At 39.7% G+C, this 26,055-nt stretch overlaps 2 protein-coding genes across 3 annotated transcripts; one reads left to right on the top strand and one right to left on the bottom strand.

Annotated features, from left to right (window-relative positions):
- Positions 1 to 475: 475 nt before the first annotated feature.
- LOC115052517 (beta-galactosidase-1-like protein 2) lies at positions 476 to 6,566 on the bottom strand. The gene is made up of 19 exons (XM_029516669.1): positions 6,531 to 6,566; positions 5,223 to 5,419; positions 4,910 to 4,978; positions 4,708 to 4,803; positions 4,516 to 4,624; positions 4,344 to 4,436; positions 4,183 to 4,264; positions 3,975 to 4,039; positions 3,594 to 3,678; positions 3,281 to 3,418; positions 3,115 to 3,195; positions 2,822 to 2,928; positions 2,173 to 2,319; positions 1,981 to 2,052; positions 1,760 to 1,838; positions 1,544 to 1,631; positions 1,072 to 1,186; positions 736 to 852; positions 476 to 614 (listed from the first exon to the last, which is right to left on the bottom strand). The coding sequence occupies exons 1-19, from the start codon at positions 6,564 to 6,566 to the stop codon at positions 504 to 506; spliced, it is 1,887 nt and encodes a 628-aa protein (XP_029372529.1). The 3' UTR covers positions 476 to 503.
- Positions 6,567 to 6,726: 160 nt separating this feature from the next.
- LOC115053257 (beta-galactosidase-1-like protein 2) lies at positions 6,727 to 25,779 on the top strand. Of its 2 annotated transcripts, none has more exons than XM_029517836.1 (19): positions 6,727 to 6,893; positions 7,524 to 7,709; positions 7,942 to 8,010; positions 8,350 to 8,445; positions 9,160 to 9,268; positions 9,765 to 9,857; positions 9,993 to 10,074; positions 10,467 to 10,531; positions 10,806 to 10,890; positions 13,939 to 14,082; positions 14,749 to 14,829; positions 17,248 to 17,354; positions 19,023 to 19,169; positions 19,597 to 19,683; positions 20,034 to 20,112; positions 20,267 to 20,354; positions 21,354 to 21,468; positions 22,708 to 22,824; positions 23,478 to 25,779. In XM_029517836.1, the coding sequence occupies exons 1-19, from the start codon at positions 6,790 to 6,792 to the stop codon at positions 23,562 to 23,564; spliced, it is 1,941 nt and encodes a 646-aa protein (XP_029373696.1). In that variant the 5' UTR covers positions 6,727 to 6,789; the 3' UTR covers positions 23,565 to 25,779. The 2 variants fall into 2 exon arrangements, with proteins under 2 accessions (XP_029373696.1, XP_029373697.1); XM_029517837.1 differs by having other exon boundaries at positions 19,597 to 19,668; positions 23,478 to 25,777.
- Positions 25,780 to 26,055: the final 276 nt, after the last annotated feature.

Raw genomic sequence — 26,055 nt, forward strand, 5'->3', positions numbered from 1 at the left:
TCATTAAATGCCATCAAACCCCCTTAGATTTTACAGTCTAACAAATTTTAAGCCTTTATTGTGTAGGAAATCTACAATGTTGGTTCCGGTCGCTGGCCTTCATTTCTGTGCGTTTTTTTTTTGTGGGTCAGATGTCGCTGAAGTTACAGACAAGCTGTCGGTCCAATGAAAAGCCGTGAGGGAAAGTCAGGCTGTCTAAACTCACCATGACAGGACAAACAAAACAAATCAACAAGGTGATCATTTTTAGTTCGTTTTTTTTTTTATTTAATAAGATGTGGGTTAAAAGTCACAATGTGCCACCATCATTGGAAGGGCGTGACACCTCAGCAAACCTTTGAAATAAAATACAAAATTAAGCAAACTGATGCTTAGGTTATTAATTAATTAGTATCTTAATTGGGGATTAAAATCACAATTACAATTCGTTTCAATCCCCCCCCCCCCCCCCCCCATCCATTGTGTGTGTGAAAAAGCATGTGTGTTGTTGCTTTATATTATTTTCACAGCAGTGTGCAAAAGGGGAGCTTGTAAACATCAGTTGTCTTTCCATGCTCAGGATTTTCAGCAAACAGTATTTTGTCATCTGCTTTCTGTTCCTCGAAAACGATGATCTGCGAGACAAGATAAAGCACACAAAACTCTGTATGGGAATAATACTCTTATTATATGAGGAAAAATGGGAAGCATGGGTAAACTTAATTCCTCAACTGAAGTTAAATACCATCATGATACCTGATTCTCTCCACTTCTGAGCCAAGGACCTGGCAGGTAAAGAAAATGCTGAGGACCGATGAACCAGTACCGTCCAAGGTTCTGCCCATTAACAAACACCGCTCCTTTACCCCAACCCTGCAGGTAGTTGACCAAATGATAAATAAAATTAGACTAGAAAACTGCATTAATACCATGTAAAGTAACATTCGGGTTTGTGATAGTTTTACACATTCTTATCCTGTCAAGAAAACCAAGGTCATTGATGACAGTATAACTGAAATGTGAGAAACACTACATGAATATTAAACCAATTCCCAGCTCTATGTTCGCCATGAGTGTAGTTGTTTTACTCACAGGGAGCCTGATGAAGGTGTCTCTGGGAGGCCCATCCACATAGAGCCTGGCCTGGAAAAACCCTGGAACGGAGGACGACTTTAAGTCAGACTCCCACTGACCTGACTGTGTTAATCTGAAACAGGATCGAACAAAAATGTCAAACCTTATTGTAAGATGAAGTCAATCTGATATTATGTAGTGAGAAAACTCCTTGCACATAATCTAGTGCTTGCAACTCCCTGAAATGTGCAGTGTGTCGTGCATCTGTGCAAATACAGGCAGATAAGTCATATATCCAACACCACTAAAACAAAAAAGATAGCAAGTCAATAGCCTACCTGTTTAACATCAGAGGTTATGAGCAGAGTATGAAATGTTTTTGTGTGAGTCTGCCCTTTAATTTGCTTGAGGAAATGCATTAGAGTCTTTGAACAGTTCTAGTGGTCTGTACTAATTTCACAGCATTAAAAATGAAATTGGATGTACAAACCGTTTCATAAAGGTTGGCTTCATATCTAAACAGAAGATGGTGAATCCTCTCAGCGGGGTGTGATTCAACAGAATGTCTCCCACAATACCTAATATGAGGAAGAAATATGAAATACAGTAACTGCACAGTCACAGATGCAGAAGACTGAACCGGAGCAAACAGCATCAAGCCAACATCACCCACAGCCCGCCGCACTGCTGAGTGAGGACAAAGTACCTTTGCGCTGTTCATCCAGAGCTTTTCCGTAGTTCACTCTTCCGCAGTTCTCCACAAGTACGCTCAACATCCTTTCACCCTGAAGTGCATATTTGGGAAGGTAGTCAAAAAAAAAAAGAAATCACAAAGATACAGTCAAGTGTTTCTTTCAACAGGAGCAGAGGATATCATGTTCAGAATAGGCACAAAAAAAAAAAACAAAAAAAAAAAACAGTCGGTACCTCTCCGTCAGGGACAGTCAGCTCTTGAGTCTTATAGCCCAAACTGCCAACACATTGTTTGTCCACAAAAACCTATAGAGAAGTCAAAATGTGTGCACAATATGTCCATAACCTTAGAAAAAGGTATTATGAGACTGCATTATGCAGGAGCAGCATTTATGCCTGTCTCAAGTTCGATCCCTACATCCTCACCCAAGCTCTGTCTCGGATGTTGTTCCTGGAGTTGAGGATTCCTCCACTGCTGATGGTGGTTTCATACAGTGTGTAACCATATGACTGACCATTGCCATTGTTGACAGGTAGACTCTCCATGTTCACTGGCCTCTCTGACCTGTATGGCTGGATGGGCAGTCAAACAAAGAGCATATTAGATACAGCACTCCATTGGGTCTCTGGAAAAAATGGCACAATGTTCCACCTTTATGTGTACTTTTACAGGGAGGGCAATACGCAGCCACTGAGCTGGCTTTGCACTGTCGCTGGAAGAAATTGTCACTGTGACTCAAATGCAAAAAAAAGAGAGCATGTAGCATATGGCAAATTCTTGTTTGTGCTGATAACTTGCTGTATGACCAAATCTGAGGAACCAGGTGTGAGACATCTGTCTCAAGCATAAACAACATTTTGTCAGAGCTCTTGACAAGTGGTGACACACGGGCTGATAACAATTTTAAAAGCCTGCGTGTCGGATGTCAGTCATGATTTGCACCACATCTCCCACTTTGCTTTCACCGCAGAGTGGACAGTATGGCCTAGTTGCAGTTTGGATACATCATTTTCCCTTCGGCAGATGACAGAATCAAATGTCACACCAGACAGGTGCTTGGTATGTGTATCTTACCTTGTCTGTGAAGTGAAGGCTGTCCCACAGTGACAGGTGCTGAAAGATTACAACAGTGTCATAAGCTCTCTTCTCCTGAGGAGAGGGCGCTTCAGGAAGAGGCTCAGCTGGAACATCAGTTTGCAAAAAAAAAAAAAAAAAAAAACAACCCAAAAACAAAACACTTAAGTAAGGCTTCTTATTAAAGACTCAATTACTCGGGCTAATTGAGTCATCAATTGAGCTTGCTCTATGTGGTTTTTCATAAAATGTGTCAAGTCATGAAAGCACATGAATGCTTAAACACAACATACAATAGTACTGGCTGAATAAATTCCTCAACAGCTGATATTTTAGAGTGCAGTCTCCAGCCTCGGATAAGGGAGCATCATAATCTGCAATGTAAAAAATTACAGTATGACGCAATGCATTTGGTTTTGGAAAACTTGGGCTTTCATGGCAGATGTTTCCTACACCCACCATAACTGGTGACCTGCGGTCTGTAGGTACCAAAGTCCATTGCTCCATTCATGAAGCCAAAGCTGGTTCCACCATGAAACATGTACAGATTGATGGAAATGCCTCTTTGCAGGATTTCTGACACCACAGCCAGCATGTCTGTCAATGGAAACCACACAGATCTATTTCTAATAAATTAACCAAGCCATAATGGACAGCATGAGCCAATGTTGAGTAACAGAAGGCGTAAGTGAGGTATGGTGATGCTCTTTTCTGTAAGTTAAAATGTACATTTTAATGCTGGAAAAACAGCTGTTTGTAAGCATTTCCTTACCCTCAGCGTGGAACACATGGTGGTGCTCCCCCCAGACATCGAACCACCCGGACCAGTACTCCATCACCATTATTGGTTTCTGGGGCTAGGCAGAACAGCACACAGTGCCTCTATTAAATACGTATCTTAATGTTGACAATCATTGCTCCTTGCTGTTTTCTTCTTTTGTGTGTGTGTGTGTGTTTATTTTTCTTTACCCGAATAAAGACTTCTTCATTTTAATGTCTTTGTACTTCAGATAGCTCAAGCTGTGTTTAAATGTGCTCTAAGTTAACAAAGTTAACTGGTCTTAACTATTATCTGTCTTTTATGTAGCTCATTGAAGATCTTACATTTTGTATGAAAATGTAAAAACAACTCATAAATGCTACACTCACTTACCTGCATGTCAGCCAAGTGCTGGATGGCTCCAAATGACAGTCTCTGAAGGTTTATTGTTTTTAGAACTGAAATGAGCAACAAATCATATCCTCAGACATCATACAGTTTCAAAAGCAAAATAAAAGAAAGGAGTAGTTATCAAACAAATGTTGTGATCAGTTTTGGGGTTATTGTTTGTTTAACTCAAAGGTCTTAATAACTTCATTACCTCCTTCTACTGCTGCGTATCTCAAGCCCTCCCAGTTGTCTGAAGTCAGCAGGAGCTCATTGATCCCTCTGGTCTGTAGACACTGCAGTCAGAGGAAGATGTTACATGCAAGAGGAAAAATTATCTATTTTGGTAACATATATATATATATGTATACTCACATTCTTAATTAATGGGATGTACTTGCCATCCTTTGCAAATGATCCATACTCATTTTCAACTTGAACAGCAATGACTGGACCTCCTTCTTCATACTTTAAAAGCAAATAAGGAAATGGATCACCATTGATAGTTTTTGAAAAGAGTATGAGGTATATGAAAACAGTAACTCACCATCAAAGGTTTGATAATGGAGACAAGCTTGTCAAAGTAAAGGTTGACAGCATCTACAAATCCAGGATATGTTGTCCTCAGCTGCATGTCTTTATCCTGCAACAACCAGCTGAAAGAAATATAAAACAGTTGTGTTGATACTGCTTATCCAGACATTGGCTGGGTTCCTGAGGAATGACAAAACTGCGTTACCTCGGCAGACCGCCCAAATCCCATTCAGCACAAATATAAGGTCCAGGACGCAGGATGACCCAGAGACCCATGTCTGCTGCTAAACTGACATACGCTCTTAGAAAAGGAGAGACATCTTCTGCTCCATTAAAAAAAAAATCCTTCTTATCTTATAAAAATGTCAATAATTTCAAAAAGAGAAAAAAGATGAAGAGAAACTTACCTGAGGTCCAACTGATCCTGAAAGTTGAATGTACCTCTTTCAGGCTCATGGAGGTTCCATGGCACATATCTGAAAAAAAAAAAAACAAAAATAAAACAAACCAACAAACAAACAAACAAACTGTTGTTTAAAGTCTAAAAAACAACTGAACAGTTTATTTTCCTGTAAAAGCAAATCAGGAAATAGGGTGAACTGCTTCAGAAGGCTTTTAATACAAACACATTTAATGGGACTTATTTTTGACTTCCTTTCAGTAAAAGGAGCGTGAAAGTTGAGCAATATGAGGTACAGCTAAGGTACAGTGGGAGCATACGTTGTGAGAGTATTGAGGCCACAGGCCTTCATCTTCAGCAGCCGGTCCCCCCAGTAGGCCCTGGGAACTCGGAAGTAATGGATGGAGCCTCCCAGGATCCGAAAAGGCTCTCCCTCCAGAGTGAACTGAGACGAGTCGGCCCTCAGACCCTCTGAATGGCTCATTGTCCTCACTTCAGGTTGGTGCTCTGAGAGGAACTTTTAGATTAAATACAGCATAAAAAAAAAAGTTCACTCCATGGAATCAGTTAGCAGTATTGGATAGTGATATTAAAATTTCATAGGTATATTAAAACTTTTAAGTGACTTCAAATGAAAAATCACCTATACAAAAATACAAATAAACTTTCAAAACCTGATGAAAGAAAAACCTTACCAAGATGAATCATGAAAATCCCAATTGCATCAAAAACACTGTCAAAGCTGTACTTTGAGGCTGAGCTTACCAGAAAGTGATTCAAAAGGGGGATGGTGCTGGGAGGCCTCACGCTTTGTGGATAAAGGGAAACTATTGTTGATTCCAAGCAAAAATATAATAGTGCTCTGTCTGTCTGTGTCTGTCTCGCTCCCTCACTCTGTGGCACTCAGTCAGGGAAGGGAGGCATTATACTACATTGCATTGTATTGCTTTGGTTTCATGGAATAGTTCACAGCTACAGACTAAAGAGTCTGCTAATGCCCTCCAGTGGCTCTGAGTTTAGTCACGGCCCAAAGGGACCGCATTGAACTCGTCAGAAATTTGTTAATTAATTAACTTTTAGTCCAATTCTAATGCATTTCCACTGAATCTTAAACACGAGGTTGGAAAAGAGATTTGTGTATGAAGTTTTGTAACCTGGATTTAGAAATGAACTAGATATTTAATGTTGGTAAATGTTGCGATTCGGTGGAAACAAACGTGTTGCATTGACACGAGGCTTTGGGATAAACCAATTCAAAAAGGATGAGAAAGAATGACTGATTGAAATAAAAAAGTGACAAGTAAATAAGTGGGTAAAAAATCCACTTGTTGGAGGAAAAATGTTGTATATTCATAAACTAGAGAAAAGAAAAAAAAAAAGAAATAGAAACATTTTTATTTATTTATTTTTTTTACGTTTTTCTAGAGGCCTCTAATTTGAGGACGGTCCCTGGACGCGGACTGCGATGACAGCAGTGTGTTGTTCAGTCTGAAGAAGTATTTGTCTTTATTTCACTTTAACTGCGCCAACACAGCAGGGAAGTAAGATTTACTCTCTCCCACACACAGACAGCGCTTTTTGCTCTTTCTTTATTATTATTAGTATTTTTTTTATTATAAATTATTAACCCCGGAAGTGCGAATATCCTCGCTGTGTGTGGACATGGGGTAGCTCAGTTTTGGTTTTTGACAGTTTCTTATCCTGCACCTGTTGTGGACAGAGGGGGAGGTGGGGGCCGGGGGTGTAGAGAAGTGTTTTTACCGGGTCTGTCCCGGGACAGAAACGGGGGGGGGGGGGGGGGGGGGGACACTTTTTGCAGGATTGGCGCTGAAATGCGCTTTAATCCGTTTTATTATCAGAGAAACTCGGACTACAGCACGACCGCCAATGGAAAGCTCGTCAGTGTTTGGAGCTCGTCTGTCCCTGAAACAGAGATATTGCCTCCTGCTTTGTGTTGCTGTCGGAGCCACGGTTGTGTATCACTTAACGAGGTAAGAAAAGTCTCAAGCAGCCCACCATGTCCACGTCTAACCGAGCTGGGCCGAGCTGAAGCCGTGTATGGAGACAAACTGTCTTTATTTCTATTTATTTTCACATACATAGACCATATGAAGCAGACTGGACACTGCTCACATGTGAACCCCCCCAAAGTCATCTGTAAACTTTACCGCTCTTTATTAATATGGCTCCAGATGTGTTCAAACTCAACATGTAAATCAAAGTACTTTCTTTGGATTGGGGTGAGCTCATGTTAGTAGCGTGCCGAGATGATGATGATGATGATGATGGTGTGGAAAGAGTCCTCAGTGAATGGAGTGGATGAGCAGGAACATTTTCTACCATCTGACAAACAAACAAGTCAAGAACATGGCTCACACATGCTGCGTTTCAAAGGTTGTGCCTCACCTTTTCTGATTACATTCAAATGAAGCGACAGCGCCACTAAAAGGAAGGAGACTTCTGAGGTGTGTCTAATATTCTACTGAAATTTAGTATTTTCTTGCCTTCAAGAAAAAGAAAAAGAACAAGTCTGCGCAGCTTTGAATGCTGTTGCTTTTTGTTCAATAAGTGCTTTTTTAGTTGTGAATAGTTTTTTTTTTTTTTTTTTTTCCCCCCTTCAGGAATAAAACTGAGCCTAAAAGAATGAACCGCTCGGAGGGTCTGAGGGCCAACTCGTCTCAGTTCACTCTGGAGAGAAAACCTTTTCGCATCCTGGGAGGCTCCATCCATTACTTTCGCGTCCCCAGAGCTTATTGGGAGGACAGGCTGCTGAAGATGAAGGCCTGTGGCCTCAACACTCTCACAACGTAGGCTCCCGCTGCAATTCATGTACCCAACCTTGAAGCACTAGAATGTCCACTGTTAGCAATTTCTATTACTGCCGATTTCTAAAACACTGAATTTACAAGCCAGTCATATAAACTACTTTTGTCAGAACACATGGGGACATTAAATGCTAAAAATAAAGCCAGTGTATATCTTATCATTATATTATATGTGGTTTTGTTTGTTTGTTTGTTTTTTGTTTTTTTTTTCCAGTTATGTGCCGTGGAACCTGCATGAGCCTGAGCGGGGGATGTTCAACTTTGAGGATCAGCTGGATTTAGGGTATTTCTAATTCAGTGCTCATGTTGGAGGGCAGGTGAACTCCTGCAGATGGCATCGTTGTACTGCAAAGAGCTTGAGTCATTTGATACTACTGACAAGGTGTACTTTTGCCATTACCAAGCGCTTCTTATTCATTAGTTCTGTGGTATCAGTCTCATTGATTGTTGATTTATTGATTGCGATGGCGCTGGTCCATTGAATGTTTTGACAGAGGACATGTCTAGTGTAACATCAGGACATTACCTCTAAAAAGAGATTCCAACATGACTTTAACAACACAAATAGTGAACAGGCCTGACGGAAAGCTCCTTTTTTGTGCATGTTGTATCCTCCTCTCAGAGCCTACCTTAGCCTCGCAGCCAGCTTGGATCTGTGGGTGATTCTGCGTCCAGGACCCTACATCTGTGCTGAGTGGGATTTAGGTGGACTACCAAGGTAATAAATCACAGAGAAGCAATAACTTGCTACGTTTGCAGATATTTAGTATCTGACTCACCGACATAGTAACTTAAATGCATTGCTTTAAAACCGCAGATGGGGTTCGGCATTGATCCCTTAAATTGTCTTGGAAATTAATTGCTCAGCCAGGTAATTTGATAGTTAGCGGTGTCATTGCTACAGGGTAAAACCATTAAAATCTCGGAAATAATTCATGATTGCGTTTTGTGTACTATTTCATGTAGCTGGTGTTCGGCCAGTTTCATCAGATTGCACTGCTTTCATATGCATTCAGCACAACTCTCACTCAAGTGAAAATTAATGAGGATTTTTTGCGAGGTACCAGAGTGAATCTTGATTAAATCTGACAGAAACATCTTCCTGAAAGGTTGACTTTATTTAATTCTCCTGTCAAAGTAGATTCAGATGGAAAATGGTTTAAATGTGGAAAGAGAAAAGAATGGGACGTAGGTATTTTTGGAGCAGTGCTTGCCTGCAGGGAATGTGAACTTGAGGTAATATTTATTGGATAATCACCAATACAGTGTTTCGAGGAGCACACAGTGAGGCATGATTTCCTCTGTACAACATTTTATGATAGCCGTGCTTGGCTTTTTAACAGTTAAAAAACCGAAAGAGTTTTCAGTGCTGCACTTTGGGCAAGTTGCTTCTTTGATGTTTTAAAAGGTTTTGTTTTGTTTTTTGTTTCAGTTGGCTGCTGCGGGACAAAAACATGAAACTGAGAACAACCTACCCAGGATTTACTGATGCCGTCAACTCCTTCTTTAATCAACTCATTAAGAGAGTAGTTCCGCATCAGGTACTTTCCATTTTAACGTGAATGAAATGGATTGAGAAGTTACTGGACTGAATCACAAAAATAAGAAACATAAATACTAAATGGAAAAAAAAAAAAATAAAGCCAATTAATTTAAATTTGTATGACTTTGTGCTTACAGATTCCTCAGTATTTTTATTTTTTTTTAATCAAATTTAATTTCTTGCAGTTAAAAAAAATCTGTCCTAATCCAAGAGCAATAGATATTGCACCAGCACTTTTTGTCTTGAATGCAATTTTTTTAATAATTTTTTTTAGCCACATTTGAAAAACTACTGACCATACAGTACCCAATGGTAGCCAAACAATGAGTTGTGTCCTTGAATTGTGTAACTTGTGTCCTCTCAGCCACATTTTCTTTGCAAGAGCTCAATACAGCACTAAAGACGCTCTGATTTCGAGAATATGTAGGAATAGTCAAGAGATGGTGCCAAGCTCCTAATATTTGTCTTCTATTCCCTGGCTAATTAATGTGCAGTACTCCAAAGGTGGCCCAATTATTGCAGTTCAAGTCGAGAATGAATATGGCTCCTATGCTAAAGATAAAGAATACATGCCTTTCATCAAAGAGGTAAGAAGCTGTTATCTTAGAACAAACATGCTTATTGATGTAGTCTACGTTGTTGCCTTCAACTCTCACTTGGCTAAATTCAGTAATTAAATAAATAATAATAAAAGCGACATTTATAATCGGTTTTCTCTCCAGGCGTTATTGTCAAGGGGCATCAGAGAGCTGCTGCTGACCTCAGACAACAAGGAAGGACTAAAGCTGGGAGGAGTGAAAGGAGGTATTGTCACATAGGCTGATAGACAAACAAGCCATGCAAGTTCATATGCATAATTCGTGTCTTCGTGGATGTGTTGTGTTTCCCTACACAAAGACGAGGTGGCCCCGGTGTCAGGCAGCTGCAGTTCAGGACTAAATTCTTAAACACAAATGATTCTTTGGACTGTAGTACCAAAAAGTACTTTTTTAAGTGTACACATCCATCAATATTGTTGTGCCAGAAAAACAAAAAAAAAAATTAATTAATTTTTCTATGAATGCACACACATTTAGAACTGTTGGTTTTCCTGCATGTAAGTACTGTAATTTAAGTTTTCTTTATTACCACTGCAAAAATGTTGTGTTTTGCCAACATACCTTTGTGTTGATGTTTTGACCGTTTTCTGTCTGAAGCACTAGAGACCATCAATTTTCAGAAACTGAGCTTGAATGACTTCAGCTATTTGGAAGAAATACAAGTGAGTCTCATTTGCATGCCACTGCCCACCTCTTTTTTGATATATGCTACGTGTATCCACTTGTTATCACTAGTCTTCTGATCAAATTAAGCTACACTGGATACACACCATTACCAACATGTAATGAAGTGTAGATTCTGGGAGATGAGACCTGAGAGGACTTAATTTGATGATATTGTTTATCTATTAATTGCGATATTGAAATTACATTTTTTTTTAGTTTTTGTTTGTTTAACGTCATGTGCCGTTCCTGTACTTTTCTTCTTGTCCGTAGCCCCAGAAGCCTAAGATGGTGATGGAGTACTGGTCTGGCTGGTTCGATCTGTGGGGAAACCTTCACCATGTGTATGCAGCCGAGGGTAAGACGCATTTGCTGCCGCTAAAACAGCAATTTTAATATAAACTCTTTTGTCAACCTTTGTGTCTTCCTTCCATTGCTAGATTCATAATGAGAAAATAAATGTTCCTCATCCTCCTTTCTGTCTCGTGGGTTGGTAGAGCTGACCAGAAGCTGTATTCTCGTGCCTTTTGACAACTTGCACTGTACAGTGGCAGAGAACAGGTTACACGTATTACCATTAAGATGGTCTTTTTTTTTGGAAGTCGTACAGGAAATCCTGATAAGAGTGAGGCAATTTTTCACATGAGGCTAAGACAGGATTTCTACTGGGGAACTTTGTTGAGGGTGAAATAATTTCTTACTGTACGGAGGGTTAATAGGACTGGCTAATTTGAGAGTGAGGTAAGACAGGTTCTATGCAGAGCCTCTCAGGGTAAAACCATCTTGAAGGTAAGACAGAGTCTTTGAGCCTTAGGGTAAGAAAAGCTTAAGAAAGACCTTTTTTAGCTGAGGGTAAAATAGTCTCTATGCTAGGGGTAAGACAAGATAAGGACAAACTCAGCGCTGTGGGGGCTGTGTGAGATAAATTCTCCAAGTGAGTGTAAAACAGTCACTACAACGCTGTGGCTCCTTCACAAAAGGCACCGAGCCCACTCAGCTGGGATGTACAGTTGAGAATATGGTCATTTCTTAGTTGTTCTGTGGCATTGTCAGAGATTTCTATATTTTTCATGCATACTAGGATGTGAGCCAAGTATCGCAAAAAACAGTTTCTGCGTGTTTCATCGGCTTAACTTTGACTGTGACTGTGATATTTCATGTTCAGAGGCCAGATTTTCAAATGATCCTTGTGCAGGGTTGTTCAAAGATGTTTGTCACTGATGCACAATGACTCTGCTGAACTCGGGTATGAGTTTTGGAAGAGTCACATTCATCTCATCCCCTCCCTCTTCCTCTGTGTCTGAACGCCCTCATCTGCTATCGTTGCACTTACACACAACTACACACTGTGAGTGTCCTGCCCTTGGCTGCGTTAAATGACATTTCAGTTACGTGCTTTCCCATCAGTCTACGATGTGTAATACAGCCAGTCACAGGCTTGATGTTTGCTTCAGTATCTAGAGACCTGTGCCAGAGAACAAGACATAACAAATCATGTTTACATTTTCAATAAAATGTATAATATATTGTATATGTGTAATGAATGCATTACTTCCTCATAAAACGTTTACAGAACTGATTTTTGGAGAATTTGGGAAAACAACATTTCTTTTACTTTCATCCTTACTTGTTAGCAGTCGTGATCGTACTTGGCTCTCATGGGGGTTTGCTACATTTCCTGGCGTTGCATTACACCAACTGTCCATCAGTGAAATCATTTTCAAACTATTGGCAACACTGCGTATCAAATTGGCTGCAATTTTCTTAGAATCTCTGAATAAAAATGTGTAAATGGATAAAGACTGTCATTGTTTTTGATCCATATGGGCCCACCTAAAAAAAAAAAAAAAAACAAGAATTACGAAGAATGAAACATAATTTCAGAAACTTTGTATTGGTCTACATTAAAAGCATGCTGGACTATGCTTATTTTGTTCTTTCTTCAGTCTTTCTAGCTAGAATGATTTTGATAAAAAAAAAAAGGTAGTAACTGTAAATGATTTAATAATCTTAATGATTACAGAATGTGGGCGAGTGGACTGTATTATAAAGTGGTGTGAAATAGGCTAAAATGCAATAAAGTGCAAATAGGTATTTTTCTTGGATTGAGAGAACTTTTTGATAAGGTTAACGCTATGGAATAAAAAAAAAGTGAATATCTGAAGGAATAAGGAAATGTCTTGAAATGGCTTGTTTTGTTCTGCAAACATATTTAATTAGAAATTAGAAGAAGGAATACCCACCATTTCCACATGACAAGCTGTAATCAGTCTATATTTGTCCAACATAAATGAAAAATATCAGCCTTTATCTTTTGAATTATAAGTTAGCGCATTCATTATTTTAGCCACATGTTACACACTAACATGGCATCAGTTATTTATCATCAGTGCGATGTCCTTTTAAAATAGCCAGTGGCTCACACACACGGACATTCAGCATCTCAGCCATATGACATGGTCCATATGGTGCAGCCAGGGGAGCGACATTTTCACCATCATGTAGATTCACGACAGAAATGTTAACATCTTTTTCAAAATTTTAAAGATTAATGGCGGCCACACAACTCGCTGTCACCATCTCGATTGCTGTCAGAAACATCTTCTTTCAGACATCGAGTGAAAAGCCTCAAGCCTCCTTTTTACTCTCAGTCGTTCCCAGCAAGTATCCACATCATCACAAAAAAAATGTTCTGAAAATGAAAGGGCCAACAGGCTCACTTCTTAATGTATTTGCTCTTCAGCGAGAAAGGGGAAAGGCAGATGGACCAAAAATAAAAGACCCTCTCCACACGGAAAGTGTCACAGCTATGAAATGAACACGGGAATATTCGGAGGGGATTCGTGTCCTTGACAGTTCAGTGTGCTGCAGACTATAACAGAACCAGTAGTTGGTCACAGCTAGTGCCACCACCGTGAAACTGACTGAGTCTGGCTCCGTCAGTCACCCTTCTCTATTATTATTCACCAAGGCTAACACCCTTGATCCAGATCATTAAAGTCTGCTGCAGCCCAATTTGAATGCTTAATTATTTACTCTGGCATGGCCACTGCAACATATAGGTAGCTAATTTGTGCAGGGAGGTAGGAAATTTTTTATGAGTTTGAGTAGCACCCCGTAATGAATTAAAGTGACCTGTGGCTGAGGTCCATCCCTGTTTTAACTGAAGTGGAATTGAGGGCAATAGGATTATTGAAACATTGGCTGTTGCTTTTTAAAGCTGTCAAAGACAAGTCAAATAGCTTTTTTTTCCTCCTTATTGTTACCTGTATGTAACCTTGATTTTATTGTTCTGGCCTTTACTCACCTTTCAAATGAAAACCGCTCAGTCAATTTATAATGTTTCATGTTTAATGTTTAATTAAATTTGTTTCCTGTTTTGTTTTTTTTTTATAACTTGATACAGACATGATAGCTGTGGTGACAGAAATACTGAAACTGGACATGTCCATCAATCTCTACATGTTCCATGGAGGGACAAACTTTGGCTTCATGAATGGGGCTTTTGCTGTAGGAATGCCAGCACCTAAACCGATGGTGACAAGCTACGGTATGTGTGAGGATTCTGTATTTGTAACAGCTGAATGAGCAGAAATCCCTTTAAGAGACAGGAGATACATTAGTGCCTATTAGTATGTTGCGCTGGTTGGTCGGGGTTCAAGCCCTTAACCCATTGTTACAGCACCAAATTGCTGACGGTGCTACTTCAGGTGGTTGAACACATAATCATTATGCTGCACATTCCCATAGATGGCGCCAGCCGTACTCTGCAGCCTCTGACCTTCGGCTGCTTAGATATTTGAATATGCAGTGCACACTAATGAATTCATTACCTAATAAAATGCATGAGAAATGTAAATTAAAGACGGTACAATGGGTTTTATATCCTCCTCTAGGGCACTTAACATTGTAATGACCTCGTTCTTCAGGAAAGAGGAGAGTTGTGAAAAGTGTTCTGCGGTCGGTGACGGCCTCCTCTGACCTTCAGCACATTCGGTGCATGTGTTTACTCCTCTAAATTTCTTATACCTTTTACCTCTTAGCCAAAAGACTCCAATTTCTGTCAAGATAATCCAAAACGTGTGTCTGCCTGCCACCGCTGCCTCACGATGTATGATAGGGGGGGACCGGTGAAAGCATCTGCGACGCTAAGAGGCATCCCTGCCCCTCTCTCTGGCTCCCGAGCCGAGTGTTCTGATAGCGTATTATCTTTCAGATTACGATGCTCCATTATCCGAGGCTGGGGATTACACCACCAAGTACCATCTACTGAGGAATTTATTCAGCCGCTATCACAGTGAGTGTTGTGTGTTGCCGCTGAGATGGGGCCCACGTCTTCTGTCTCTCTTTCTCTCCCTCACTTTCACCCCCCCATTTAAATTAATTCTCCTTGTAGAACCTGTTCTTTGTTGGCTAAAGCAAGATAACTTCGCACGTGATTACAAGCACGCATTGGTTACGGGCTTTTTTCTTTTTTTTTTTTTGTTTGTGTGCGCGAGCTCTCTGCTAAAGCCAACGACCCCTCAGCCTCTGCTCATTGTGACAATAATATCCAAGGCCTTGTTACACGTGTTTATTGCTTATGCAGTTTTCTCTCTTTGTAAACCCAGGCTTTTGTGGTTAGGGGCAGGAGTCTTGTGCTTTTTGTGGCCTGCTCTGACAATGTAGCTTTTGGCAATCTTGGATTGAATCCAGCACAACAAAGTAATAATTCATCCAGCGACGATAGTTTGGAAGACTGCGTGTGTGTGTGATTCATCCTTTCGTTTTGTAGTCTACTGAACAATGAGCAGTGGCCTGAATATGAGACTCTGCTAAGGCTTTGTGTTCTTTAGCAGCCACAAACATGTGACCTAATTTTTTAATTTGATCAGCTTGATATTTCATTATTGTTTGGTTGTCAAATCGCGTACATTGTGTCAGTTACGCTCTGCCTTGTGGTGTTGTTTTTTAATAACTTGACGTGGATTCGGGCTGCCCTGTCAAAAGGGTCTAAATAGGTCTGATATTTGAGAACAGCATGCTTCCTAAAATAGACTTATGACATGTATGCTTAGGGGTTTTCTCATTATTTCAAAGCTGTCTGAAATGCAAAAAAAAAAAAAAAGAAATAAACCCCCCCCAGTGTAATATCGAAATAGCTGCACAAGCATCTTGGCTCTGTTCAAGGCGTCTATTAATTTTACTGTCTGAATGCATTTTTACTCCTCATCATCCTTCTGTGACAGTCAAATGTCAGATATGAGCAAATTTGGAACCACACAGCAAGTATCTTCCTCCCTGCTCAGTGCCATGGTCTCTGTTGTATAAAGTGATGTGTGTGAATTAGGATGTCTTTTGTTTCGAGGAATATTTGACAGCAATTCTGCCCAACAGTGAGGTTTTCATGCCTTTAGCTTTAGACTGGAGACCTTCCGTTGCACCATTTCTCTGTATGTCTGTAGCCATTCTTCAATTTTGGCAGACACTGCCCTTTTAGCTGCAGTGAGCTTGGTGAGCAGCTCAGTGCAGTGTATGTTTAACTCCTGTGCCGACATGTCATCGAGGTGTTGAGGAGTAATATGACCTGTGATGTAGGAATCCATGGCCTCAGCAGAGTGGAGAGGATTTAAGGCGTCTTCTCCCGAAAACCTTTGACCTGTGGGCAATCCAAATAATATAGGGCGATGGAGTAAATGTATCAACTGTGTAAAAGCAACGATAGGAGTCTCCTGTTTTTTTCATTTAGTGAAACAGGTATTTCCTGTAGATCGACGTGTAAAGCATAACCTGGTAGTATGATGACAAGGATAAATAGTCCTTACATGACCTTAGATTGCATTACATAAATGTATATAAAATATGTCCTTTGCTGCGAGAAATATTTCAAATCATGTAGCCCCATCTAAGTGTCCTACACATCACTTTTCCTCTTTTATTTGACACTTTGTACATAGTACACTGTAACCGTTTAGAGAGCCATTTAGGAAGAAGGTGTTGGCCATTATCCTCCAAGCTTTCCTTAAGTGATCCAGCTGTTACCACTTGGTGATAAGGGAATGCTGTCAAGCCTTTTCCAGAGGGACCACTGGTGTCTCTGCATGCTTTAACACCTTTAACAGCAGTTAGAGGCCATGAGCAACTACTGTTAATCGTTGTAAAGAGACTTTTTTTTGTAATATAGAGCATACACTGGATGCTGCTGTGGTGGGTAAATGGCTCACCCAAGGAGCCTTAAAAGCAATTTCCGAGGGACAGATTATTTTTATGGATGGTGCTGGGTGATTCACAGGCTGGAGAATAAGGAGACTTCTGGAAGAGAATGCAGAATGGGAGCCAGGCTCCAGTTTAATAGACAGGTTTCTATTAGAGTACTGCAGAGAAGGAGGTGCAATAGCTATTACTGATTCATTAGATTGTTGCCGGCCAGTAGTTACATTAAAAAATCCTTCTTCATTGATTACAAATTTTAATGAGACAAAATCTTTTAGCTGATATCTAATTCACCTCTGTGCATCAATAGGTCAGTCCAAATTACTGAATTTGCACTTTAACATTTGTGTTTTTTATGCAAACATATACTCGGATGCTCTCCTATTGTTGCAAACCTTTAGTCTTGATTGCATTTTTTAAATACTCATGGAAGGTTAAAGGGCCCTTAGTTAAAAAAAAAAAAAACTAAAAATGAAAAGGGACAAACTGCGACATAGCCTCATTTCACCTCCTTGTTTTTCAGCCCAACCTCTCCCTGAACTGCCCTCTCTCCGGGAGAGGCGAGCATACCAGGCTGTTGTCATCCAGCAGCACCTGTCTCTTTGGGACAGTCTGCATTTCACTGACAAGGTAAGCTTCAGACGCACAGAGTGCGTAGCGAACATCATCCGTGCTGCAATGCTCCAAACAGAGCTACAAGGTTGTTTGCATACGACAGAACAGCAGCAGCAAAGCAAAAAACACTACACACCTCAATACCGCATAAAAAGCCAGTTTGATAAGCTTAAAAACATCAGTGGTTAATTGTGTGGATGTAAGGTATGTTGTACTTTGTGTTTTTCTTAAACTGCTCACAAAGACGCTGCTCGCATTGCACATTATTTCCCAACTGAGCTGGTCCCCGCCTGTGGAGACGTGTAATTTCAAAAGCCACAGTTTAGGCAGAGTTTCATCTCCATTAAATGATTTCATGTTAACACTTCCAACTACTTCTCAGCAGTAACTATTCTAATTTGCTATACTAAGAATGTTTACTTCAGATTCATCTTTAATGGGGTCTCTGCTTCAACTCGGGAGTCATGGCATCACTTGTGTAATCTTATTCATTTTAGAAACTCATGCAAGATATGCAGTGACGTATCTCTAATACATAAGCTCCTCAAGCGAACTCTGTTTCAGATATTTTTGATGGAAACATGAAACATTTTACTTGGAGCTCTGAAAATTCACGGAGCACGGCAGGCATGTGGCTGTAGTCATTTAAAATTGAGATTGCAGCTGCAACCCGTCTCTTGAACCAGCCGAGAAAGTCGGAGTGCAAGAAATAAATGAATACCACTCACTCCTGAGCAAGACACTCTCTTCCCACTGTGCTCATCATGTGTTGCCTCCTTTCATGTCTGCCAGCGTAGTTTGGACATTTAAGCCACGCTCTTCAATGGAATTGATATTCAAGACAGATTTAGCATGTCTGGCAGTTGCTTACCACATTAATTATTCACTCCCCGTTGCAACAATTTGCTTCCCTCTGAGGCAACAATTACTTTGCTCCTGACCAGCCATGCACCTTCGTTTGAAGTGAGAATTTTTTCTGTCTGAGCTTGATTTTGGATCTGGGCGTTTGGAGGTAGGTGGTTAATCGTGCCATAGCAGGGAGGGTTTATTGTCTTGTGAGGAGAGCATGATGCATCTCCCAGGAGTATGCAGGGGGCTCTTTTCTGAATAAAAGAATCACTCTTAATGCCAGACACGAGAGCTTCATTAAGTTTGACGAATCATCCCTTTGGATGGAACCATTCAGAACAATTTCAGGACCACGCTTTCACAATAGACTGCAAATAAAGATGAATGAAGCTTCTGACCTCACCCATAGGTTTCTCTGAAGAGTGCTTCTGAAGCTCAGGGTGGGCTGATCTGCCAATGGCATGTTGGCAGTGCTGGACCACATCTACTCCTCCTAATTAGCCGATTAAGTGGGATGTGGTGGAGCCAAGCCTTCGCTTCTTCCAAGTGTGTGCCAAGCATATGCTGAACACCTGTCACTTAAATGTCTTCGCCCTCAATTATGTAGAACTTAAAGCTCGAACAAGGTTTAAACAGGTACTACATATGCAGTTTACCGCCTGTAAAATTGCCATGAATTTGACTGAAACCCTTTTACGTACCAGACCGCGCACTTGTTTACTTCTTTCCTTGAAGCCGTGAAGGCTTCATTTTCTTGCGTTGCTGCTTGATTTTAACATCTGTTTTTAGAGGCACAGACAAATCTTTTAACTTATTCTTTTGCACGCATTTTAGCCTTTGAAGTCGGAGAAGCCGGTGAACATGGAGAATCTCCCTGTCAACAATAAGAACGGTCAGTCATACGGCTACACGCTGTACGAGACCACCATCACCAGTGGAGGAGCTCTTAACTCAAAGAACAATGTCAGAGACAGAGCGCTGGTAAGGACGAGAAGACAGACACACCAATGTAACGCAGTCCCAATTATGCATTTGCACTTATTCTCTTTGTGAGAACATTTGCACTTGAAAATCTATAATCTCCTTGTTAGAAATCACACTCCTTATGCTGGTGGAGTGGAGTCCAATTAACAAGCTCAGTCTACCAACAGTTACTGGAGTGATTGATGTCACGCAATTATAAAAGGATTGCACCTCTCAGAAGTTGAAAGATTGAAAGCAGTCTGCAAACAAATGTGCTTCATTCGCTTGATATTGCTTTTACATGCAGTTTAAAAATCTGTTTTTCATGGTGTCAGTTTTCTGCTCTGCTGAGCCTCTGTTATGTGTATTCATTTCAGAAATGCCGGTGTCAGACGTTTCATTTTTAAACATGAGTTCCTATTCTCCACTTTCCTTTTCCTGCTAGGTTTTTGTGGACAAACATTTTGTTGGCGTTCTTGATTATAAGACTCAGGAATTGGCGGTCCCTGATGGGAAGGTACCGAATGTGTATGTGTGTATGTTTTATTTGAATTTGTATCCTTCGGTGTGTAATTTTGACCCAGTCTGCTGCCAGCTCCCTTCAGAAAGATAAAGTTGTTAATATTTAACAATGTGCAGCATGTGAAAGCTTCTGGGGGATGCTGATAGATGCTTTTGGCTGCAAGGTCCCAGTATTAAGCCAGCAGCAAATGATCAAATGAATGTTTGTTTTAACATATTTAAATAGTCGAATTCAGCTGTGATCAGATATTCAGATCAGAACGGATGAGATGATTTCTTACGTCTTTTTTTTTTTTTTTGCTAGACCTTTCTGATGTGTAAATCTGAGTAATGCCTCTCATATTTAATATCTTTTTGAAGGGAAGAAGAACTCTAAGTTTGCTGGTGGAGAACTGTGGAAGAGTGAATTATGGGAAAACTCTTGATGAGCAGCGCAAAGGTAAGAATTGTTCCGCAATGGCTTTGTAAATGTTCCAGTCAGCACAAGTCTCTCCAAATGGTGTTTTTCTCTGTAGACCTAAATACAGACGCATTAACAATGTCTTCAGATAAGTCCATATTGATCACTGAGAGCAGTTTGACTCACCTTTCAGGTCTGGTTGGAGATATTGAGTTAAACCAGCGGCTCCTCAGAGACTTCATTATTCACAGTCTTGATATGAAGCCAGGCTTTGTAAACAGGTTTGTGTCTTTCGATTATTATCCAGTTCCCCTCCTTGTTTGTGTTTCTCTGTCATTAAACCAGTTTGCATCTGATTCTCTCTAGCTGATTACCTCCATGCTCAGTACAATTACAGCTGGAACACGGTGGAATCAAAACGCATCCGTCCCATTCCTTATCCCACGTTAAGCACCTCAGTCTCCAAGCACTAGAATGGGAAGATTTTAGAGTCATATAAAATCTGCACTGTTAAATAACAGAATGCCAAAAATGGTTCTCACAGTGTTACCAATGTAATGAACAGAGAGAGAGAAAGTTTTACCTTCCCCGACAAAACAATGAAAACGCCACAGAAACACATGAAAAAGATAAAAAGAATGGGACCTTCAGTGTGGCACCATCTTTTCATATTCATTATGTTTGGTAATAATCTCCCCGCATGGAAATACAAGAGCCAAGGATAATAAGGTTATTTTACTGGACCTTGTGCAGCCCAAGGTCCACATGCATAATCCTCAAGATGTTTCCACGAGGCCTTAATATTTAACATTAAGGCTTCATTCTTAGGCTGATTGTTGTTCAGGTCATTAGGATTATTTGACCTTTTAATTTTTTTTTAAGAGGTTTCTTTTTGTAGGTAGTCAGATATGCAGGTATGTTCTTCATGCATTTTCAGGTTTGTTGAAAAACTGCAGCTTCTTTACCTCAGTGTGGCCCTGAAAATGTCACGGCCTGAAGCTGTGAGCGAATTAACACTGAAATAACTGAGGAGAAGATTTTGGTCTCATTTTATGGCAACCTTTTGAATTTACTTCGAGGGAAAATGTAGCCTATAGCCAATCCAACCAGAGCCAATCTGAATATTTTCCCAACCATCAATGTCCAAACTTTTATTTGACATTTACTGCAGGCTAGTACATGCTGAAAGCACGACACAATATACAGTTACCATCCTAAAAGTCAAGACAAGAAAAATGTATACTTTTATACACTGAAATTCTCATATGCTCTTTTTACAGACTTGAGACTGCAGGCCACTGGCTGTCTATGCGTCAGTGGCCAAACTTCCCGGGGTTTTTTAAGGCCAGATTCTATGTGCACAGCTTTCCTAAAGACACCTTCATCAAACTCCCCGTAAGCTGGGCAACAGTACTGCAAGAGCTGACTTTATTCCATGTTATTCAGCACAAAAGTACACAGATATGGAACATAAAAATCCTCAGAATACCAGGGAATAGTATTGCTTTTGGATGATATTGCCATACAATGTCAGGTGACTTTTATTTTTTTACAAACTCTCATTGATTCACAGCAAAAATGAAAGTAGAATTTATTTCTTGTATCAAATATGAATGTCATGTTTTACCTGCCCTGGATATATATATAAAAAATCAAATGGGAATATACTGTGAAAGTTAATTTAGGTACTGCTATGATTCAGGTACAACATTTTATAGATGCAATAAAAATTTAGACAGCTGGAATTATTTGATCCTTAGTGTATACGGGTATCAGTTATCACACCTCCGTCAAGCAGATTATCACAGTTGGCTGGTTGAACCATTATTTTGAGATTCAGTTAGTCTTTTATTTATACACGCAACACTATCATTATAGTCCCAGAGAAACATCTTTGAGAAGCTTCATTTGGTGCATTTCCATTTATACATTAAATTCAATAGTTTGGATTATGTGCCACGAGGTTGTGTGAGATATATCTACAGTCAGTAGCTGTTGATTTAGATCAGTGCGCTCCCAGCTTAGAGACATTAGCCACTTAAAAATATAACTACAGGAAAATATAGGTAGTTACAGTTCAGGTCTATGCTACATTTTGAGAATTTTAATTACTATCGTGCAACTACGCTGTTAAACTACTGTATTTTTACTTGAAAGCACACGCACAGCGTAGGCTGTATTACTCCATAGATACTTTATATATATAAATATATATATATATATATATATATATATATATATATTTATATATATAAATATATATATAAACACAATATATAAACATAATATATATATAAACACATATATATTTTATATATATGTGTGTAAAATTCATCCAGTCTGCCAGTGAGAATATGTTAAAAGGGTCTTCACGTGGCATGAACATCTCATTCTCACAGTTATTGATTGCATCATACTTCTTGACAGACTAAGATTGTAACTCATCTATCCAGAGCTGGATGCAGAGAAAAAATATAAGCTGTGATTGACAACAACCCACAATTCATTTGCCACCAGATGCAAATCATATTAGAAGTGGGTTTTGCAGTCATCACCATATTTCCTCTCTCATTAACCTTCACTTGGCTGAGCCTGAGTAATGTCATGGTGAACTGAAGCTTGTTGTGTTTACAGGGGTGGTTAAAAGGCGTCGTCTTTATTAACGGCAAAAACCTCGGACGATACTGGTCCATCGGTCCACAGCAGGCGCTCTACGTCCCAGGCCCCTGGCTTCACAGAGGGGACAACCAGGTACTGCTTTATCTATACCGACATCAACGTGGGGATACCTTTGACCAAAGTCACTGCGTATCATATTTTAGAAATTATTAAATTTTTTCCCTGGACGCCTGCACAGTTTATGTATCCATATTTTATTTTATTTGGCAACATAGTTTGAAAAACTTTAACTCGGCCAAAGTACACGAGATGCTTGATTCTTCATGTAAAAGGTGGCCAAGTTCCCTAAGATCAATTGATGAAGCCAGTGGTGGCTTTGTCAGTAACCTTTGACCCTTGGCTGGTTTCCCACAATTCCAGGTGACATCTTAAAATGTCTTATTTGTAAGAAACTTGGTCAAAATGTTCAATTTGTTTCATTGCAGGAATATTTGAGTTAAATTGCACAGTCATAATATTAACCCCATTCTTCGCAGTCATTAATACAGCTGAGTGAAAATGTCCCACAGAGCTTCACCCTCAACGTTTTAAGTTGTCGAATAGGCTCATAGCTACGTTTACAGGAACTATGGCCTTTCCAACATTTTCTGCTTTTTGAGCGTACATAATATTTACATGAAGGGTGAACCACCCACTCTGGCTGTCCTTTCATCCTTTCATCGCTATCCTCGCTAAGCTGGTGTTTTTTGTTTGTTTGTTTTTTTTTTTTTTTTGCTTCATCACAGGTTATAGTCTTTGAAGAGCAGGAAACAGATGGCAAGATTCAGTTCGCCAGCAGCCCTGACTACGGCATGCCTGTTGATGTCCAGTAAGGACAGGAGGTCAGGGAAAGGTGGCTGAAGAGAGGAGGAGGGGGAGAACTGTGGTGACAGTCGTGGGTCTCGTCTTCTTGTTGTCAGCAACCTGCAGCGCTCACAAATGAACAATAAACATGAGGTTCGACGTCCTATCAGAGGATGCCGATGCTGCAGTGTAGTCAGTTTCCTCATGCGGTTTCTAATTTTGCCGTTGAATTTATTATTTAATGTTGAATCCTTTTTATTCCATTTAGTCACAGTATCATTAACCTGGACTCATACATGGTACATGAAGGGCCTGGAAGGGAATTATCTTGAGTCTTCCAAATTGTTTACGAAAATAATATGTGAATAAATACTGGTTTGACTTTTATTACTAGCCAAGGACAAGGAAATGCAATAACTGCTTTATTCATATTCATATGTTACACCAGTTTTATAACTTTTCAAGTTTACCTTTTTCTGATGGCGTTCCCCTGCAGAGGAGTCAGGTGTAGAGACTGTTTGCAGTTTGTTTTTTATCAAAACTCATCTGTTGTACAGTATGCATTACTAACCAGTCAGGAAACAGCTACAATAATGTCCTTAAAGACTAATTCAATGCAGACTATGCAGATTCTGCAAATTGCATTGTACTCACAGTTAATTGATGTAGTTATGGGACGAAGTTTCCTATCACTATTAAATCATGACATCAGTTGAACCAGTCACAGTGTTATCATAACCTGATTATTACCAAAGTTTTTGCTCAGTTGAATTTGTAATGAATTTGTAATTTGTGCATCATTAATTAATGAGGGTTCGGGTTTCTTAACATCTGTTTTCACTATAGCAATTCGTTCAAAGAACAACAAGTTGCTCATGCAAGACCTATTTAGATTAAGACAAATTTAAAATAATATAATATCATCTTGGCAACAAGTCAACTGTCGCTTACTATTCATTTTAAATCCCATTTCACATAAACTATATCAGATTGGAGGCACAGGATAGACTGTGATGCTGACATAATATATGTTTGCAGCATAATCACATATTTCTCTCCTTTTAAGCTGCATTAATAATACTAAAACACTGCAACAAAACTTTCTCATGGATGCAAATATAAATAAAACCTACGTAAATAGGTTTTATAAACTAGTTCTCTCATTAGCTTACTTACACATTGGTAAGCTTTTCCAGGCTCCTCCTTATACCAGATATTTGTCAGGAAAGGACTCGACTCATTATTTCTGTAAAATTGAAACCAAAATAAAATTAAAACCACCATGGCGTTATGGGTGTCTGCTCTTAACACTTGTCATGTCACAGGTCAGATGTGTCAGCTTACAAACACACAAAATGCAACACAAGACACAAGACACAAGACGTTAACTGGACAGAATAATCAGGGCCAGGGGAGGTTCTTCTCAGTTGTTTATTTCTCTTGATTTAACTAATACATCTTTCTCTGAGACAGAACTGCCGTGGCAAATAAACAACCTTAAAGAGTCACATGCATAAAATGTGAATCACATGAGGCTGTGAAAGATGACAGTGGGGATGAAGAAAAGAGAGGACTTGTGAGTAAAGTGTATTGTGCCTTAGAGAAGCCCTCGGACGGTAATGCTCACTGACATTAAATACTAGATAACCTGCACTGCTAGTTGAGGTCCTGTATATGTAGTCGACCAATTCATTGTGAGTATTAGATGTCGCGCAATACGCCACCTGTTTTCATCTGAGACTTTTCGGATCAGATATCAGACAAAGTTGGAGCAACCTCACTTTAAAGGTGAAGCCCTTTGGATTTTTCTGCTGCTTCAGGAGACACCAGAGAGAGCAACTTCAGAGTATTATCTCATGTTGGCCCGTTCGCCTGCATCATTACCAGAGCGACAGTGAGGATCCGACGAAAGCAGGAATTTAAGTTCACTTGGAAACTAAATCATGTACTGCAACATTCGGGAAACTTGTTTTTTTGTTTTTTTTCCTCTCAATTGAAGTTGTTAAACGCTGCCTTCCTTCAATTTTGGGCCGCAACTGCTGTTTGATTCGTTTTTCAACCAAAAGTTGATAATAACTAGTAAAGCAGAACTTAGATCCACAGCAGTGCTGTAAAATAGATGCTATGTGTGTCTGCTTGTTGGTAGAGCAAACCTATGATTGAGCTGCACGATATTCCCTGTGTACAGTATAACGTATATGCACATGCTGTTTTTAGAGAGCAGTTGGAAAATACAGATTTAAGGGCGAACACTGCTGTGATTCAATTGCACATCCACGCTTGAAATAAATACATAAATATATAAAATTTGATTTTTATTTTATTTTACTTTATTATTATTTTGTTTTTTTTTTAGAAATAATGGGTGGCAAGTTGAAGAGTAGAACAAATCCAAAGAGAGTCTGTGATCTCCACGGCCAAACCCTGTGCAGTGTAATATCATGCAGTCAATGAGAGCTACAATACAGGCATTGTCTAAATGTGTTTCTTATCGTATTCCAAGTGAAATGTGTAATAACA

This window comes from Echeneis naucrates, chromosome 13 (genome assembly GCF_900963305.1).
Source record: "Echeneis naucrates chromosome 13, fEcheNa1.1, whole genome shotgun sequence".
NCBI classification, from domain to species: Eukaryota; Metazoa; Chordata; class Actinopteri; order Carangiformes; family Echeneidae; genus Echeneis; species Echeneis naucrates.